We start from the raw sequence: 18,527 nt of genomic DNA, 5'->3' as shown, positions 1-18,527 counted from the left end.
ACCAAGTGCACCTGGTCTGGTGCAGTCAGCCTGGGGAGTCTGTACATTTATTTAACTTTTAGTAAAATCAAAGACAGACATTGCGAGGCTCTTGCTCAGCCTCCTGTGTCCCCAGTGTGTGAGATGGTTGTGGAGGTTTTGGGGTTAAGCCTGCCTTAGGGGGCGGCTGGGTCATATGCCCCCTGACCTGGAGCTTGCCCCCCAGCCTCCGGAACCCAGGGCTTTGCACCTCTAAGGCCAGTGGCTCCCAGTTCCCCACTTCCTGGAGTCTCAAAGCTGGGGTGAAGGAGCCCAACTTGGTCGTAGACTGAGGCCACACAGGTCTGTTCCTTATCTAAACCACCTTGGAGTAGACAATATCACATCATGCCACTGGGTTTCGGTTCCCTGAATGATTTATTCTTGGTAACATGGTTGTGCATGGCGCACTTGCCGAAGTTCAGAAAGAATTTTCTGGAACACAGTGGGGTAGAACCTGCCTCTGCACAGAGACGAGAGCAAGTCCGTGTGGAGAAGTTTCCCTGGCAGCTGGGTGACCCACCCCATCGCTATGTTCCAACATGGTTCTCTGGACCAGGCTGAGAGGGTGGATGGAGGGAGACACCCCCTCACGCCACAGCTGACAGCGGGGCAATGTTTTTAGTTCTGCGTGGCCTTCAGACTCGAATCCCAAAAGGCTCCTCCTTCCTGAGGCCACAGAACATTCTAAGGCCTGTCTACCCCAACCCCTGGTCCAGAAGTGCATGTCGGTGTGACCGGAAGTAAAGCCTTGCTCAGGCTCTCAGCTTCCTCAGGACAAGCCTCAGCAGCTCAGCCTGATCCAGCAAGTTAAGTTCTTGACTGAGAACTGGGGGTGGGTGGGTGGGGGCTTGCCCTCTAGTCCAAGAGGCAACGTGCAGAAGAACTCAGGTCGTGGGCACGGCTGGTGCACGCTTCGCTGAAGGGACGGGGGTGGCTTCATGGGCCTTGCTGACCTTTTTCTTCTTTTTCTTTTTTTTGACTTTTGGGGCCGGCTGGTTTCCGTTGAGTCTGTCAGGCTCCTTTTCCTCATCCTCTGTGACCACAGAAGCAGCTATGTTGGCATTCTCCTGGGCCTTTTTCTTCAGCTTCTTTTTCTTCTTCCTCTTCTCCTCCTCCTGTGCTTCTTTCCCCACCTGCCCAAGGCGGCAGATTGCAGACTCCTGGAGGAGGTCGGAGGCGGACACGGCTGCCTCCCGGCATCTCTGTCGCTCTAGGTCGCTGTCCTCACTGCTGCTGGGGGCAAGGGATAGCTGGGGTCAACTGGGCTGGGGGCCCTCTCGCTGCTTCCTTCACCTCAAACCTCCGGAGAGAGGCCACAGCGGAGTGCTGTGAGCTAATGCTGGGGAGGGAGGCTGCCCGAATCTACTGCCTGTATGTGTGAGTCAGTGTCCCACGAGTGTCTTCACCCTTCAGTGTCTTTAGCAGTAAAAGAGCAACTGGGGGTGGGGGGCATATGGAGCCCAGAGGTAATAAAACATGCACTTCTAAGGCCAGAGCGACAGCACAGTGGTAGGGTGTTTGCCTTGCACGCGGCAAACCTGGGATGAACCTGGGTTCCATCCCTGGCATCACAGATGGTCCCTCAAGCTTGCCAGGAGCAATTTCTCTTTCTTTCTTCCTTTTTTTATTTTTTAAATTAATTAATTTAGTTTTTGGTCACATCTTGCGGCACTCAGGGGTCACTCCTTGCTCTGTGGTCAGAAATCGCTCCTGGCAGCTTTGGGAGACCATACAGGATGCTGGGAATTGAACCTGGGTCCATCCTGGGTCAGCCATGTGCAAGGCAAATACCCTACCGCTATACTATAGCCAGGAGTGTTATCTAAGCGCAGAGCCAGGAGTAACTTGAGCACCACTGGTTATAGCCCCAAAACCAAAACAACAACAAAACAAAAAAAACAAACATGTGGGGCCAGCGAGGTTGCGCTAGAGGTAAGGTGTCTGCCTTGCAAGCGCTAGCCAAGGAAAGATCGAGACCGGTTCAATCCCCTGGCATCCCATATGGTCTCCCCCAAGCCAGGGGCAATTTCTGAGCGCTTAGCCAGGAGTAACCCTGAGCATCAAACGGGTGTGGCCCGAAAAACCAAACCAAACCAAACAAAACATGCATTCTTCTGGAGTTTGATTACCCTGCTAGCAGCAGGGGGCACTGCAGGAGCAATAAGCACAGGCCAGAAGCAGGGAGCGTCCGCAGCAGCTGCCTGGAAGCACCCCTCCACTTCTCAAGCTGCCTTGCTGGACTCCCTGAACAGGACCTGCCTGGGATTCAGGGTGTAGACCAAACCCAGGCACATGGGAGACCTCGGAAGGGCAGGGCAGGGCTCACCTGGAGCTTGAAGGTGGCCGCTTTCGGGGTCGTGGAGGGGACGCTTTCCTCTCGGGTTCTCCAGGGAGGGAGGTGAAGAAAAGACGGAAGCCTAAAATTTCAAGGGAGCACTGTCAGCATAGCCGGAGCCATTTCCTCTTTTCCCAGAGGTTGGAACAGCCCAGCCTCAGTATGCAGGATCAGCTCTTCCAGCTGCTTCTGGGGGTCAGCAATGGGTACCCCTCCTTCAATCCTGCAGTAAGGGGACAGCTACCATAAACTAAGCACCAGGGTGCAGGGCTGAGGCAAGTGATTTCATTCCTGAGGACTTAGTTTCCTCCCCAAGATGACTATGTAAAAGGGGAGGGACACTGTCCCAGCCTGAGAAGGCTGACCAGCCTGAAAGGAACCCTCACCCCCATCACAGCTCTAGACTGAGTGGAACTGAAAGGAACAGCCATGAATGGGGGACTATTCACTCACCATCATCCTCCGGTGGGAATTTCTGTGCCTTGGGCTTTGCTGGCACCTTTGCTATTTCTGAGATGGTGATGGAGCTACGGGGAGAGAGGGGTGATGTGAGATGAGGACTGAGGGTCACCCTACACTGAAAAGCGGCATTAGGAGCACAGCCATGTCTGAGCGGAGGGTCCAGGAAGTGCTGAGACAAACACAGACACACTGCACTGTCGTGGGACTGTTCTCGTGGGCACTGTCCCTGGGGCTGTACTCTGTGCATGGTGATGTCCAGGTTACTGTGCTACAGAGAACGGGCTTCACACAAAGACTCGGCTTGGGACAAAGTCCCGGGGCAGATGCGATCCAGAAGGCAATTTCTCCCACCTACCGTTCAAAGGTTCTAAAGTCACCCAGGGTGCCACTTGGGGGATGCCAGACCCCTTCTTTTCAGCCCCCGTTGGTGCCTGTTTCTAGCATGCCAGCCCACAGCTGGGAGTGCCACCTCGTTCTCCCTGGGTCTCTGGGCAGATGCTTCAGTCAAGGGGCCTTGTGTATGACAGACGAATCCTACACCCCACGCTCTGCCACTGGGATCTCTCGGCCTGAGAGGGCAGCACCTGGGCTTACCTGTCCAACAGGGCTCCCAGTTTCTTGGCTACGTGTGCTCGGAACTCGGGGGTGGTCTGAAGCTCGTTGCCATCTTGCTCATGCTCGTCCACCTTGTGTCTAGAACAAAGAGCAACGGCCCTTACTTCCTGCCAGCCAGTGCACAGTTCCAGCTGCCACAGGTGGTTTCATGCTTGGGGCCATGCCAGGCTCTTCTCCTCCTGCCCCTCATTTCTTCCTGTCCACTTGCATGAGGTCCCGCAAAAGCATGGCCTCTGGGGGCAGTCCCTGAGCAGCTGGTACCTGGCAGGACACTGTCTTATGTGGAAGGAAAGGGGGAAAAGCTGAACCTTAAGTTTAAGGTACCTGAGGCTTGGCTGGGAGGTTGGCAACTGGTTCTTTGCAGGGTCTATGGGGAAATAAACAAACAAACACAAAGAGACATTAATGTTGTTGTATACCAGGCTTTATGTCCACCGATCTGTCTAGATTGTTCATTTCTCTTGTCTCACCATTTGAGGGGCCACCTTTAGACTCACTTTGCACAAGAGGAAAGGGAAGGAAGAAGATGGAAGCTAACTCAGCCAAACACCTAATAAGTGAACTTGTTTGGAGGACATCTTGGGTTGCCTGGCTGAAAAGGGGATTAACCACCAGGCTGACAAGGTGAGGGAAGGAACAGGATAGTAATAGCACAGTGGGTGGGGTATTTAGCTTGCACTAAGCAAACCTGGGTTCATCCCCTACATTCCATATGGTACCCTGAGCCTACAAGGAGTGATTTCTGAGTGCAAAGGCAGGAAAAACCCCAAATCACTGGGTGTAGCCCCCAAACCAACCAACCGAAAGGATAAGCAAGCAGGGAGGGGCCATAGTCCAAGAGAAAAGAGACACTAACTACAACAATGCTCCACAGTGAGCCTTTATTAGGTGATCAGAACTCTAGATGGTGAGACCGCAGCCACGAAAGGTTCAGGTGGTACAGTAGGCCTCTTTTTTTTGTTTTTTTTTGGTTTTTGGGCCACACCCGTTGACGCTCAGGGGTTACTCCTGGCTATGCGCTCAGAAGTCGCTCCTGGCTTGGGGGACCATATGGGACACGGGGGGGATCGAACCGCGGTCTGTCCTAGGCTAGCGCTGGCAAGGCAGACACCTTACCTCTAGCGCCACCGCCCGGCCCCACAGTAGGCCTCTTGCTGTAAATGAATAGTAAATTCCAGGAAATACCACAAAACTATCAGGAAGCTGAAAGCCACCTGAAGTTGGTCTTCATTGCCCAATCGGTTCCTTCCTAAATAGACATCCTGTTTACATCCTACTTGCAACATTGCATCCCTGGCCAACTTCCTGTTTACACTCAGCTTACAACCACCAAAAAAGTCCTTACTAGGCACAACTAATCACCAACCACCTATAAGCAATGCTGTAACGTGTAGCCAATCCCTCCGCAAAGATAACCTTGCCCATTTGAAAATTCTCTAAACTGAGTATAAAAATAAGAATGGAAATTGGGGCTGGGTCACCAACTCTGCTTGGTTGAGCCCAGCACGCTGGTTTGTGGCTCTCAATAAATCACTCTATGCTTGACTGCATCTTGGGTTGGACTGGGAGACCAGAACCAACAGATGGGTCAACCACAGCTCCACCTCAACCTCGTGGGTGTGATATAGGTACCATTATCCTCACCCAAGGAGGTGAAGAAATTTAGAGAGTCAAAATTCACAGATATAGTTGCTTATTTGAAAGCTGCCTAGTGGGCTGTTTTGGCATTTGGGCTCCACAATCATGAACTCCATGCATACAATACCTTATCCGGCCCTTTCCCTTCTATTCAATTCTGGTGTCAACTTAAGTTACCGTCCAGCTTTAAGGGCCTAAAGGAGTAGAGGGAGACTCCGGTCCTCTCCGACGCTACATGCACTGATTAGATATCCCCAGGCCCAGGAATTTGGGGGTTTGTTCCTCGGGCTCTAGGGAGTCAAGGTCCAAAGTCATGTGGGGAGCCAATTCGTGGGAAGCCCCAGGACGTGTATTGGAGAAGAAAAACAGGATACGTGAATCTGGAGAGGGGGCGTTGATTCACTTAGGAGTGGGGGCCCCCAGTCATGACCAAGCTAGCAAAGTCCAGATGTTTGGGTGTCTGAGCTTCCTGCGTGGGATAAAGAACAACCTTCTGTGCTGGACCTGCAGGCGCCACGTCGAGGAGCTCTCCAGGGGGAAGGTTAAGTGGAGTCCCTCCTCCCATGCAGCAGCCTCGGCCTCCCTGGGAAAGGTCCCCCACACAGACCCCTACCGGCTCTCTGCTTCTCCGCCCCCCTCGAGCGCTGCTCGAAGCCCCAGGCCGGCATCGCTGCCTCGCGGCATCGCGCCAGCTCCTCCTCTTCGCAGCTGCTGCTGCTGTTCGACTCGCTCATGGCGCCACTGGGCGCCGCCATCTTGGCCGCCGCGGGGGATTGTGGGTGCGCGCCGGCATAGGCCACTTCCGCTAAGGACCGACGGGAGGCGCAAGGCATCATGGGGATTGTAGTTCTCCGGCTTTGGCTGCCCTTGATAGGCATTATGCTTCTGGGGTGGGGGGCGTTTCTTTCCTCAGGCATGCCCTAGAGATCATTTTCTCATTCACTTTTTCCTAATGAGAGACCCGAGACACGCACCAAGGGATGAATTGCCTAAGGTGGCTCACGGAGCTCGCTAGGACTGGCTCTCATGTTTTGAGATTAAATTGAGTTAATTTATTATTTTATTACGACACTGTTTTTAATTTTTTAAATAATAGCTTTATTTAAGCACCATGATTGCAAACATGTTTGTAGTTGGGTTTCAGTTATAAAAAAGAACACCCCCCTTCACCAGTCAACCTTCCCACCATCATTGCCCCCCTCCCCCTCCCCCAGCCTGTCTCTAGACAGTCATTCTGTTTCTCTCAGTCATTACCATTGTCATGATAGATGCTAGTGTAATTATTTCTCTAACTGCACTCACAGCTCTGAGGTAAACTTCATATCATGGGCCGGTCCTTCCATCCCTCATCTCTCTTGTCTCTGGGTATTAGTACAATAATGTCTTTGATTTTTCTTAAATCCCACAGATGAGTGAGATTACTCTGTGTCTATATCTCTCCCTCTGACTAATTTTACTCAGTGTAATAGTTTCCATGTCCATCCATGTATAAGAAAATCTCATGACTTCATCTCTCCTGACGGTTGCATAGTATTCCATTGTGTCTATATATGTACCACAGTTTCTTTAGCCACTCATCTACTGAAGAGCATCTTGGCTGTTTCCAGATTCTGGCTATTGTAAATAGCACTGCAATGAATATAGGTGTGCAGAAGGCATTTTTGTATTGTGTTTTTGTGTTCCTCGGGTGTATCCCTAGGAGTGGTAGAGCTGGATCATATGATCCAAGATAGTTTAAACTTTATCCAGTTTATCCCAGGAATTCTGAAAATATATATATGCTCCTAAGAAACATTCCAGAGAGTTGGTTAAAGATGACTAACTCTAATAAACTCTAATAAAAGAGTGACCGGATCAGAATCTTTTTGCAGTGGGACTCTGTGCCCCACATACTTTGTGTAACCTGAGCTACAAGACCCTCCCATCTCTGGGAGTCTTGGGCGGATATCACGTGTATCATTGCCTGCAAGGCCCTCCCAGGAATGGGAGGGATCTTGGGGAGATTATAAAGGTGTGACCTCAGGGCCACAGGGAGGAATTGCATTTACCTGGATGGAGAGCTATGGCTAAGGGGGAAGCGAGAATGCAGGGCTGAATGCTTAAATGTTAGAAGCCACAAATGTTGGCTAGGGCATGAATAAAGCTGATACTTTCTGAAGCCTGTCTGAGTGAGTCTGATTCCTGCCGCTCTCATGAACCTTCAGACCGGCCGGCTGAAGGGGGTTGCAGAGCCATGTGGCCTGGGATGGCAGAGAAAGGCACCTCCATGTGTCCACCACCATCCAAGCCCATCATAAGGCTGTAACTCTACAGGACTCAATAATCTGTACTTCTGGAACACTCCAGAAATGGTCAGAAACAAAGAATTTTGGAATTCGACCAGACCTGAACCAGAACCAGTATTTAGACAAGATCTCCAGGGCTGAAGAGGTAGTACAGTGGTTTTGCATGCAGCACAAAGTTTGATCCCCAGAACCACATAGGGTCTCTCCAAATCCCTGGAATGATCCCTAAACACAGAGCCAGGAGTAATAATCCCTGAGCACTGCCAGGTGTGGAAACCTCTCCCCAGCATATCAAAGTTTCCAAATTCGAAAGGAACTCTCTTTTGTTCTGATGCATGGTTTGGGGAAGTGTAGTTGATTTGGGTGATTTGCTGTTAAGAGCTCAGAAGCTAATCCCTAACACCAGCGTTCTCAGGCCTGAATGACGATTGCTCACTGTAAGAGGGCTATCATATGGCTTCTAGGACCATCATCCATCCTCACAGAAGAGTTCCAAGAGGGAAACAGTGCAATGAACTTCAGGGCAGTGAAATATCTTTCTTCAGGAAACAGGAATGGAGGAAAAGAGAAAGATATTAAGAGAAACTTTGGTACTTTCCAGATAGGTGAGAGATGAGTATACACATATCAAATTGAGATATGGGTGAATTCCAGAAATAGGAAATGCTTTGGCTTACTTTTGCAAAGTTAGTTTTATTGGATTTCACCCAAAGTTCCCCCTTCTCATTGTGGCTTTCTATGGAGGTAAGAGTCTTTTGTTGATGTGTTTTTTAAAAAGAATGGCTTGGGACTCAAAGGACATCATAGGATTATAAAATGATTAGTTGTCCATCCTAATGCAGGGTAAATTGAGAGGAGAGGGGCCTGGAGAGATAGCACAGCGGCGTTTGCCTTGCAAGCAGCTGATCCAAAGGTGGTTGGTTCGAATCCCGGTGTCCCATTTGGTCCCCTGTGCCTGCCAGGAGCTATTTCTGAGCAGACAGCTAGGAGTAACCCCTGAGCATCGCCGGGTGTGGCCCAAAAACAAAAACAGAACAAAACAAAAATTGGGAGGAGAAAAGAGAAATGTGATTGATTGGTCAAAATCTGGTCACAAGATGTCCTTTGAGTTCCAAGCCATTATTTTGTTTGTTTGATTTTTGTTTGTTTGCTTTTTGTTTCTGGGTCACACTGGCAGCGCTCAGGTTCCTCCTGGCTCTATGCTCAGAAATTGCTCCTGGCAGGCTTGGGGAACCATGTGGGATGCCGGGATTTGAAACACCGTCCTTTTGCATGCAAGGCAAATGCCTTACCTCCATGCTATCTCCTCGGCCCCCAAGCCATTATTTAAAACAACAACAACAACAAAACAATATGCTAGTTCAACAGTTGTGTACCATGTGTATAGAGGTGGGGGAAAATCACACCGTTACACCTGCCTCCCAACGATGTCTTCCTTTGCCTTAATTTCCCCCACAGTGCTCACTTCTCCAGGCTGAGAAATTCAAATGAAGCAGTAACCACTAGGACAGCATTAGCAGCCAGTGAAATAAATAAATCAAAAACACAAGAATAAAGGTTGATAATTTCCTACAGGGTCAGGCTGATCTCTGGCACTTAGGAATTCGAAGGCAGCCGCGTCCATGAAAAAACTTTAAGTGGGCTAATGACCGAGCTTCCTTTTAACTAGAAGCCAGAAGAGAACTGACCAGGTGGTCCTGGAATTGGTTAGAGGGCCTATGCGGCTGTCTCTGGTGGGTCCTAACTTGGAAGAAGGCAGGGATTAAGGGGATGGGCAATTGTTGACCCTGCCCTGATATTTTGGCTTTGATGCTTGTAGAGGTAATGGCGTGGCTTCCAGAGTTGGCAGCTCAGAGGTTGGGGTGGTGGTGGTCTGTGAGGTACCCCTTCCCCCCAATGCCCTAAGCCTTAACTGACTGCTTGTGACTATTTCTCCACCGCTGTTATCCTGCGTCTTCAGACCAATCTGTGGAAGGGGCTAAAAGTGCTGGGCTGAGCCGTGCTGTGCCAAGAAAGGCCTCACCCAGACACATGGACATTAAACTATATTTTATTTTTTTGGTTTTATTTTTTGGAGGGGTCACACCTGGCAGCACTCAGAGGTTATTCCTGGCTCTACGCTTGGAAATCGCTCCTGGCAGGCTCGGGGGACCATATGGGATGCTGGGGTTTGAACCATGGTCCTTTTGCATGCAAGGCAAATGCCTTACCTCCGTGCTATCTCTTCAGCCCCTAGACTTTATATTTTATATTAATCAACAATGGTTAGAATTCTGTTGTCATCAGATTTGGCCATTTTCATTCCGAGCTCCCCATCACTTATGATCCCAGCTCTGGTGGGCAAAGATAAGTATTTCTCAAACTGGGGAGGCCCCGGAATAGCTGCAGCTGGTAGACTGCAGTCCGGAACATGGAGAGGATTTCTTCGAGAACTAGCTGAGCTCTCCTTCTCTCTTCCTGGAGAGGACAAGGGTGTCATTGTCTTGGATCCCACAGTCCCCCAAAGTCAACCAGTCCTGCAGATTCTGCCCTCGGAATTCCAGCCTCTGTTGTGCCGGCATCAGCCCCTCCCTGGCTTCGATCTGCTGCTTCAGACTCCTGATGTAGCAGGTGGGGTGGACGGTGTAGACACGGCTCACCCCGTCGGAGCTCCTCACGAACACCTGCAGTTCTGGGGGGAAGGTTTCCGGCAGCTGGAGGCGCACGTTGGTGAAGATCCCATAATCGGCCAAGGAGCACCGGGGGCTGAGGACCTGCCTGTCCCTGCCCAGCTCCTGGAAGGACAGAGACTGCTGGCCCGAGTAAGCCCTTCTCCGCTGCCGGCGAATCTTCTCGATGATCGTTGTTATGGGGTCGTGAGGGTTCATCCAGAGGATCAAATCTGGGAAGCCCCCCAGTTCCACAGTCACTTGGATGTCTTGAGCACACTGGAGGGAGACCACAGAGAGGGGTGTGTGCGTGTGTGTGTGTGGAGGGTTTTAAGATCACACCCTTCCAGCTGGTGAGCCACACTACCCTTGCTGTCATTATTTCAACAGCAGCCAAAGGACAACCACAATAACAGGCACAGCAGCAATAGCGGTAACAGCAGAGGCCATGAAGATAATACAGTGGGTAGGGTGCTTGTCTTGTGAGCCTGCCAGGAATGATTTCTGGGTGCAGAGCTCGGCGGAACTTTCAAGCATGGTCAGGTGTGGCCTCAAAACGAAGCAACACAAAACAAACAATAATAGCAAAGCCAACAACCACCACCACAATAATGATAGCATCAATAACACCCATAAAGTAGCAACAGAAGCAAATATTTGGGGTCAGCTACCTTCTGTGCTCTGTGCTAGGTACTTTTTATGTTCTGATTTTTGGTTTTGCTTTTGGGCCATACCCATGGGGGCTGGTGCTCAGGAGTTACTCCTGGCTCTGTGCTCAGAAAATGTTCCTGGCAGGCTCGGGGACTATTCGGGATGCCGAGAACTAAACCCGGGTCTGTCTTGGTCCAGTTGCTTGCAAGGCAAATGTCCTACCGCTATGCTACCACTCTGGTCCCCATATATTCTATTAAAAAATTTTTTTTTTGGTTGGGAGCGTGCCAAGAAGTGTTCAGGGCCTGAGGGCATTCCCTGCCAACTGGATTGGTGGTTCAATGCAACGGCATAAGAATGTCTACTATTTCTGTGCCAGGGCAAAACCCCTGACCTTTCTACTTTTCAAAGCTTCCCTGGACAAGTGCTGTGCAAATGACAAAGTAGAAAGGAAATAAAACAGATGACGGTGATCTTTCCTGGAATCACATGATAATATGATTCCAATTTTGGCTTTTGTGAGTATCTTTGGCAATTCTAGCAGTCTCGTGCAAGGCTGTTTCATGATTTTACTTCCTCATGAAATCTGAGGACAGTGAGCGTAGTTCTTTAAGGATTGGATCCGTGTAGGATTTCTTTACACCAGTGTAACGTTCCCCCTGTCTCCATCCCACTCAGTCCCAATCAAGCCTGGTTGGTTATCCAATGCAATTGGCTAACTTAGCTTTTTAATTTTTTTGGCCACACCTGTCAGGGGTTATTTTGGGTTCTGTGCTTTGGGGTCATTCCTAGCAGTGCTGGGGGGGGGGGACGAGGGAGAATTTGAATGGGATGCCAGGCTTGAACCCAGGTCTGCTGCGTGCAAGGCAAATGTCCTACGTTTTACGCTATGGCCCCGGCAGGGCTAAGTTAGCTTTCCTGGCACCATGCAAAGACTGACTGGGGCCAGAGCAAGTTCTCAAGGAGGACAAATATTTGCAGATAAGGAGCTGCGGGTTGGTGCAGGCAGCCAAGTCTCAAGGGCTGGAGAGACAGTACAAGGGAAAAGCACTTGCCCGGCCTGCACCTGACCCCCTGCTGATCCCCGAGGTCCACCAGGGGTCACTCCTGAGCGTGAAGCTATAAGAACCAAGATTCCCCTTCCTCCCCCCAAGTCCATGATAAGGAACTCTAGACTAAGATGAGCTCAAACCCTAGTAGAGTGGACTTTTCCACTCCTACCCGAAGGCAGAGAGAGAGTTAACTCAAATAAAACCAAAGTTGGTGTCCTCTAGGAAAAAAAAAGTTGGTGTTCTGGTGTCCTCCAGGAATAAAGAACTAGGAGTTGAGTGAGCTTGGAAAGTTCTATCTGAAAAGGTTCCCTGAAAGCCAGGGTTCGAATCAGAATATCCCTAGACAACTAAGGTTTGAATCAGAGTATCCCTAGACAACCAAAGTTGAGTCAGAAAAACCAGTGATTGATGAAGACATCTCTACAATGAAACGATTGTCATTACTGCTTGTGATTTCTATCTAAACTGCTGAAGATTGGACTCGGGGTCCTTGCCAAGCCTTCCTAGTTGGATGAAACTTGCTCCTCAGCTAGTCGAATAAACTCCCTTTTGCACCTTGCAATATCGGAGGTGGTCTTGGACTCTCAGTGCCGACCTGGGTGTCACTTGGACCCCTTACAAAGCCAGGAGAAACCCCTGAACACTGATCTAATTCTCGAGTCCCACTGGTTCGAGGTGACAGATGCAGAAGCCATGATTTTGTGAGAGCCGTTACCTTCACGTTCCAGCTGGAGATGGGGTTGTCCTCGCTGTCGTAGCAACAGTCCTGCTTCAGGCACTGGCTGGCTCGCTGGGCCAAGATATCCCACCTGTAGCCTTTGGCCACGTTGTGGGTGGGGTCCGCGGGGTCCAGGATGATGGGTCTGAAACACAGGAGAAGGTGCCTTGGTGGCCTCTCCCTGAGTTGGGCCTCGGGAGAGCAGACATTTGTCCCTGGCTCTGTGAACTAGGCTAGAGGACCCAAATGCTTTGGCAATGGTAACATCATTGCACCTGACTCGGGGAGCCATCTAGGACGCTGGGGGATCCAATTGCGGTCCTTCCTGGGTCAACTGGGTGCAAGGCAAATGCCCTACTGCTGCACTATCGCTCCGGTCCCATAATTTTATTTATTTTATTTTTGGTTTTGGGGCCATTGCTGGGGGTGCTCCAGGCTTACTTCTGGCTCTCTGGTTTCGAATCACTCCTATAGGGTCTTGGAGGACCCTCTGTCGTACTGAGGACTGAACCTAGCTTGGCTGATTGAAAGGCAAGTGCCTTCCTCACTGAACTCTCCAGCTTACTCCAGGAACCTATGTTAATTCTTACAATAATTCTATAGGAGAGGGCCAGTTATTATGTTGTTGCCACTATTGTTGTTATTGTTTCCATTCACAGCGAGGAAACTGAGGCCCTTAGTTCCCACCACTGGCAGATGGGATTCTGTTTCATCTCCATCTCTACAGACCATGATTGTTTTCAAGCATCCTTCTTTGTTGTTGTTGTTGTTGTTTTTTAGGGGGACCACACTTGATGGTACTCAAGAGTTACTTCTGGCTCTGAGCTCAGAAATCACTTCTGGCAATGCTCAGGGACCATATAAAATGCCGGGGATTGAGCCCAGGTTGAATGCATGCAAGGCAAATGCCTTCCTTGCCGTGTTATTTCTTTGGCCCAAATTCTTTTTTTTTTTTTTTTTTTTTTGTGGTTTTTGGGTCACACCCGGCAGTGCTCAGGGGTTATTCCTGGCTGTCTGCTCAGAAATAGCTCCTGGCAGGCACGGGGGACCACATGGGATGCTGGGATTCGAACCGATGACCTTCTGCATGAAAGGCAAATGCCTTACCTCCATGCTATCTCTCCAGCCCCAGGCCCAAATTCTTGTTTTTTTTTTTTTTTTTTTTTAATATGGAACACTTCTCAAATTTGCATGCCATCCTTGTGCAGGGGCCATGCTAATCTTCTCTGTATCATTCCAATTTTAGTATATGTGCTGCCAAAGTGAGCACCAAATTCTTGTTTTCTTTTTTTTTGTTTTTTAGGCCACATCTGGTAACTCTCAAGGGTTTCCCCTGGCTATGTGCTCAGAAATCGCTCCTGGCTTGAGGGGGCGCATATAAGATGCCAGGGGATCAAACCAAAGTCCATCCTAGATTAGCATGGGCAAGGCAGACACCTTACCCCTAGCACCATTGCTCTGGACCCAAATTTTTGTTTTCTATTTAAAAAAAATTCCAGGGGATCCCACCCCCAGACCTGGTAGTGCTCAGGGGGTACTCCTGAATCTGTGCTCAGTGATCAATCACTCCTGGTGATGTTCAGGGGACTCTATATGGTGTTGGGGATTGAACTGGGGTTGACCACGTGCAAGCAAGTACCTTAAACCTTGGTCTAGTGTTACCTTCCCCCCAACTTCCTGTCTATCTTACCTGATGGTCAGACCAGCCCACCGCTGGGGGGGGGTCTGAGGTTGGTAATTAAGGCCTGGGGGGTGATAAAAGAGAGATTCAGCAACAGAAGGAGTAGAAGGAAGACACGGGGAGGGGGGAGAGATGAGGGACATCATGGATGCAAAGGCTGCTTAGCTTAGAAGCCACACATGGTGGCAAGGGCCTTAGAATAAAGCTTCATGTCTCCTGACTTCTACTGACTGCTTGTGGACCATTTTCTCGCCTTTCTCCTGAACCCTCAGACCCGCCAGGCCAAAGACCCTCTGGGGCAGAGGGAGCAGTGCCTGAAGGGCAGGAATCAGCCTTTCTGCATCATGATCCCCAGAGGAGGGGACGAGAGATGTCACAGGTGAGTGCCAGGCGGCTTTAGAAGACCCCCACACGTTCTGTGCCCACCTTGCCCTGCTCTGGTTCCCCATGGGTTGCATGTGGGTCCCGTACCTCTCCTCTTTGAGCTTTCTCCGAGAAAGGCCTCACCATCCATCCACCATCATCCAGCACCATCAAGGACTCTTATTAGTTTAATTCATTCAACAGACTAGTTTCCCAGGTCCCCCAGTCCTTCAGCATGCTTCCATATAGAGATGGGGATTTAGTCTTTATAAAAGGAAGACCCAAAGAGTTGGAGAGATAGCACAGTGGTAGGGCGTTAGTCTTGCACGTGGCCAACCTGGGACGGACCTGGGGTTGATCCCCAGAATCCCATATGGTTCCCTGAGCCTGCCAGGAGTGATTTCTGATTTCTGAGCACAGAGCCAGTAGTAACCCCTGGCCCAAAGACCAAAAGAAAAGGAGGACCCAAACAGAGATTACTTTATTTTACCACATATTCCGCATTTTTCTATAAAACTAAGAAGAAAGAAATAAAGAAAGGCTGAGGGCCAGGGACAAAGTGGTTTTGGATGCATTGGTGGGAAATAACTAAGGACAGAACAAAATATCCAAGCCTATGATAATAGAATTAAGGAACCTTGAACTTTGACAATCTAAACTCAAAGAACCCCTTTATACTGGCAGGCCAGAGGGCCATGGGTGGTGGCATGGGACGTACTCTGGGGCCATTGTTGGAGGGAGGTTGACACTGGGGGTGGGAAGGGTCCTGACTCATTGGAGATCTCAAATTCAACTAGGAAGGACTCTGTAGATAACAATTGTTTCAATAAAATAAAATTTAAAAAAGGGAAGACCCAAGACTCCGCAGAGAGATCTGTAAACATGGGAACACTCTGGGGACACCCACACATTGGGACTGAGTGGCAAATGGCAGGCTGGCCTCTCCCTGCAGGAGACCCCAAGACACGACCCAAGTGCAAGAGGTTACTTGGAAGGAAGCGCATGGAAGTACCAGTAAGAGGGTGGGACAGGGCTGGGAGCTTGGCCAGTATTGGGGGTCAAGGTGATTACATGGTGGGGGTCTTGGGGAAGCAACTGGACAAGCCATGACCCCAGAAGTTCTGGAGAGAGCCGGGGACTTATCCACCAGTGCTCATGGATCAGGAGGTGGGCACGTTCATTGGAGTAAATCGGGGAAGGGGTGCTGGGGAGGGGAAGTCCCAGGCATAGGACTGCAGGGGTAGACTGATGTCCTGGGAAAGGATTAGGGAGGTCAAGAAGCTTCTGGGGCTGTGATCAGACCTTATCTCTCATCTCGAGGCTGTAATTGCCTTCAGCCTCTCAACAGACTGTGCTGTGTCCTACCAGTAAGAGATATGGGCTTCCATGCCAGCAGGACAGAATTTGCAAGTAATTTGGGGAGACCAATGCCCAGCTGTGGCCTCCCTAGCTGGGGCAGAGGGAGCAGTGCCTGAAGGGCAGGAACCAGCCTTCCTCATCATGATCCCCAGAGGAGGGGGATGCGAGATGTCACAGTGTGAGTGCCAGGTGGCTTTAGAAGACCCCCACACGTTCTGTGCCCACCTTGCCCTGCTCTGGTTCCCCACGAGTCGCATGTGGGTCCCGTACCTCTCCTCTTTGAGCTTTCTCCGGATAAACTCCCTAAGGGACCCGGCTCATCCATCGAGTAGAACTTGGTCCAGTAGATGCAGAGGAACTGGTGATCCTGGAGCAGCTCCATCACCGTGGTCAAGCCTTCATCCAGCCGGAAGCTCTCCTGCTCCTCAGCACCCACCTCCCAGGCGTAGATGGTCAGGAGCTCGAGGGCATAGAGTGGGGGCAGCGCGGCCCGGGGGCACCAGGCTTTCACATACTGTGGAACAGACGGGGAGGGAGACCCCAGGCCTTGGGTGAGGGTGAGCCTAGCCCAGAGGCACAACCCCACACTCCTGTCTCTGTTGCCAGCTACTGGCCTTGCATTCTCAGCCGCCTGCTCTTCTGGCCCTGAGTTGGGGCCCACCCACTTGACAAACACTTCGAGAGTGTAAATATGTCAAGTTGTGTCGAATGTTTCCCACGGTAACAAATAACATAGTTATAATTAAGTTTTTGGCCTCATCTGGTGCTGCTCAGGGGTTACTCCTGGCAGGCACTGGGGACAATATGGGATGTCAGGGATCCAACTCTGGTCAGCCATGTGCAAGGCAAAGGCCCTCCCTGCTGTGCTATTGCTCTGGCCCCCCTTATTATTATTTATTTATATTTATTTATTTTTGTTCTGTTTTTTTGTTTGTTTGTTTTGGGTCCCTCCCGGCAGCGCTCAGGGGTAACTCCTGGCAGGCTTGGGGGACTATATGGGATGCCGGGATTTAAACTACCGACCTTCTGCATGCAAGGCAAACACCTTACCTCCATGCTATCTCTCCGGCCGCAGTTTCTTCTCACCCTCTGACCCGGTTCCTTCCTGGGCCCTTATCTCCACCCCATCCTAGCGGTTGGCAAGGATACCGTGGCCCTTTTCCACATGATTTCACACCTTTGGCTTATGGGGGAGCTCAGAGGAGGCCCCTCCAGTTGAGAAATGCTGGTTTGGGTGACTAATCATCCTGATGTTTCGAAATCGACTTAGTCCATACAGACCTTGTGTGTGAATTCTTTTTTTTTTTTTTTTTGGGGGGGGGGTCACACCTGGCGGCAATCAGGGATTACTCCTGACTCTGTGCTCAGAAATCGCTCATGGCCGGCTCCTCGGGGGGAGAACCTTATGGGATGTCGGGGATCAAACTCGGGTCCGTCCCAGGCCTGTCACATGCAAGGCAAACACACCTACCGCTGTGCTGTCACCCTGGCCACGTGCTCCCCCACCTCCTAGCTTGCTCAGATTTGAATCAGGCTCTGCCTACTATTCTGACCCTTCCCTCCTCTGGCTCCCTGTCCTCCGCCTCCTGCTGCACCCCTCTGTCCCTCTCACCTGCAGGTACCAGTGCTTCACCAGCCGCAGGAGGCTCTTCACCTTGGTGGGCCGATGCTTCACAAAGTTTCTCTGCAGTTCACAGAAGGACGGGGAGAAAAGGCCGGGGCTGCCCTCGGCCTGAATCAAGGCCTCGTAGACCGCGGGGTGAGGAGGCTGGGTGTTGGCGACCACGGAAGGTCCTGGGGAGGCAGGGAGCAAGGGTGGATTCAGAAAGCCCCAGGCTGGGGAGGGGTCCTGGAGGGAGAGCCTTCAATGAGGACTGAGACCTCAACCCCTGCTCTTATGGTCAGGTGCGTCTTAGAGAGCGAAAAATACGGTACCCCAGGTGGTGCTTGGGGGGACCATAGGGAGGTCCAGGATGGAACCTGGGCTGGCACGTGCAAGGCAAGCCCCCTTCCTGCTGTCCCCCTTGCCGGTAAAGCTCAGTGTTTGTGTTCACAGCCAGAGATAAGAACCAGTTCCTGGGGCAACCATCTGGGACTAGCCTGTCTGAGGGTCTGGGGCAGCCCTGCCCTTACCCAGGGTCTTGCAGGCAGGGACCACTCGGACAGTCACAGGCTCAGCTGAACTCCAAGAGTGGACGGTGAAGACCAGCGCGTCGGGGACCCCCCGGACCAGTCTCACGCTCTCCAGCCCCAGGGCCAGCAGGTCTTCCGAGCTCAGGGCCCTTTTCCGGATCAGGCGGAGAACGGCGCGGTGGCACCTGGCCTGGTCCTGGAAGCTGCGGAGACAGCTTGGGAAGGCCACCAGCTCCACCTCCGTGCTGCTCAGGATTCCCGTGCCGTTTCCGAAGGCGCCCACCTGCCGGACAGAGTCCTGTTAGCTTGGGGCCACTCAGCCTGGAGGTTCCTATCCAAGCATCACGCCCCTGTAGCCTGGATGGGTCAGAAGGACCAATGGCCTTTTATTTGGGGGGGGGTCCACACTCAGGGGTTACTCCTGGCTATGCGCTCAGAAATCCCTCCTGGCTTGGGGGGACCATATGGGAGACCGGGGGACCGAATCGAGGTCCGTCCTAGGCTAGCAGGGGTCACTGCCATCTTTCTATAGTTACTTTAAATCCGCTTTTCTGCTGCTAATAAGT

At 51.2% G+C, this 18,527-nt stretch overlaps 2 protein-coding genes and 1 non-coding gene across 3 annotated transcripts in view; all 3 read right to left on the bottom strand.

Moving 5' to 3' along the window:
- Positions 1-872: 872 nt before the first annotated feature.
- Positions 873-5,826, bottom strand: C2H12orf43 (chromosome 2 C12orf43 homolog). Its single transcript, XM_049767866.1, has 6 exons — positions 5,685-5,826; positions 3,758-3,800; positions 3,413-3,511; positions 2,810-2,883; positions 2,348-2,438; positions 873-1,251 (listed from the first exon to the last, which is right to left on the bottom strand). The coding sequence occupies exons 1-6, from the start codon at positions 5,824-5,826 to the stop codon at positions 906-908; spliced, it is 795 nt and encodes a 264-aa protein (XP_049623823.1). The 3' UTR covers positions 873-905.
- A 3,962-nt stretch (positions 5,827-9,788) lies between these two features.
- Positions 9,789-18,527, bottom strand: part of LOC126001016 (2'-5'-oligoadenylate synthase-like protein) — a 17,842-nt gene continuing 9,103 nt past the window's right edge. The window contains 6 exon segments of the mRNA XM_049768188.1: positions 9,789-10,283; positions 12,423-12,570; positions 16,099-16,138; positions 16,141-16,342; positions 17,441-17,622; positions 17,962-18,244. Coding sequence (XP_049624145.1) covers positions 9,789-10,283; positions 12,423-12,570; positions 16,099-16,138; positions 16,141-16,342; positions 17,441-17,622; positions 17,962-18,244 — 1,350 coding nt within the window.
- On the bottom strand, positions 13,589-13,695 carry LOC126003139 (U6 spliceosomal RNA). Its single transcript, XR_007493678.1, has one exon. It is a non-coding gene; the product is annotated as a U6 spliceosomal RNA (small nuclear RNA).

Source organism: Suncus etruscus, chromosome 2, assembly GCF_024139225.1.
Source record: "Suncus etruscus isolate mSunEtr1 chromosome 2, mSunEtr1.pri.cur, whole genome shotgun sequence".
NCBI classification, from domain to species: Eukaryota; Metazoa; Chordata; class Mammalia; order Eulipotyphla; family Soricidae; genus Suncus; species Suncus etruscus.
Note: the sequence above shows the minus strand (reverse complement) of the source record. Positions and strands in the feature narration are given on the sequence as shown.

Bases quoted from the DNA above. Each gene is read 5' to 3' on its own strand.
- C2H12orf43 (XM_049767866.1), bottom strand. From the start codon at position 5,826: ATGGCGGCGCCCAGTGGCGCCATGAGCGAGTCGAACAGCAGCAGCAGC. The intron at 3,512-3,757 runs GTACCTTAAACT...TCTTTGTTCTAG, and splicing joins ACCTCCCAGCCAAGCCTCAG to ACACAAGGTGGACGAGCATG. The intron at 2,439-2,809 runs GTGAGTGAATAG...TTGAAATTTTAG, and splicing joins ATTCCCACCGGAGGATGATG to GCTTCCGTCTTTTCTTCACC.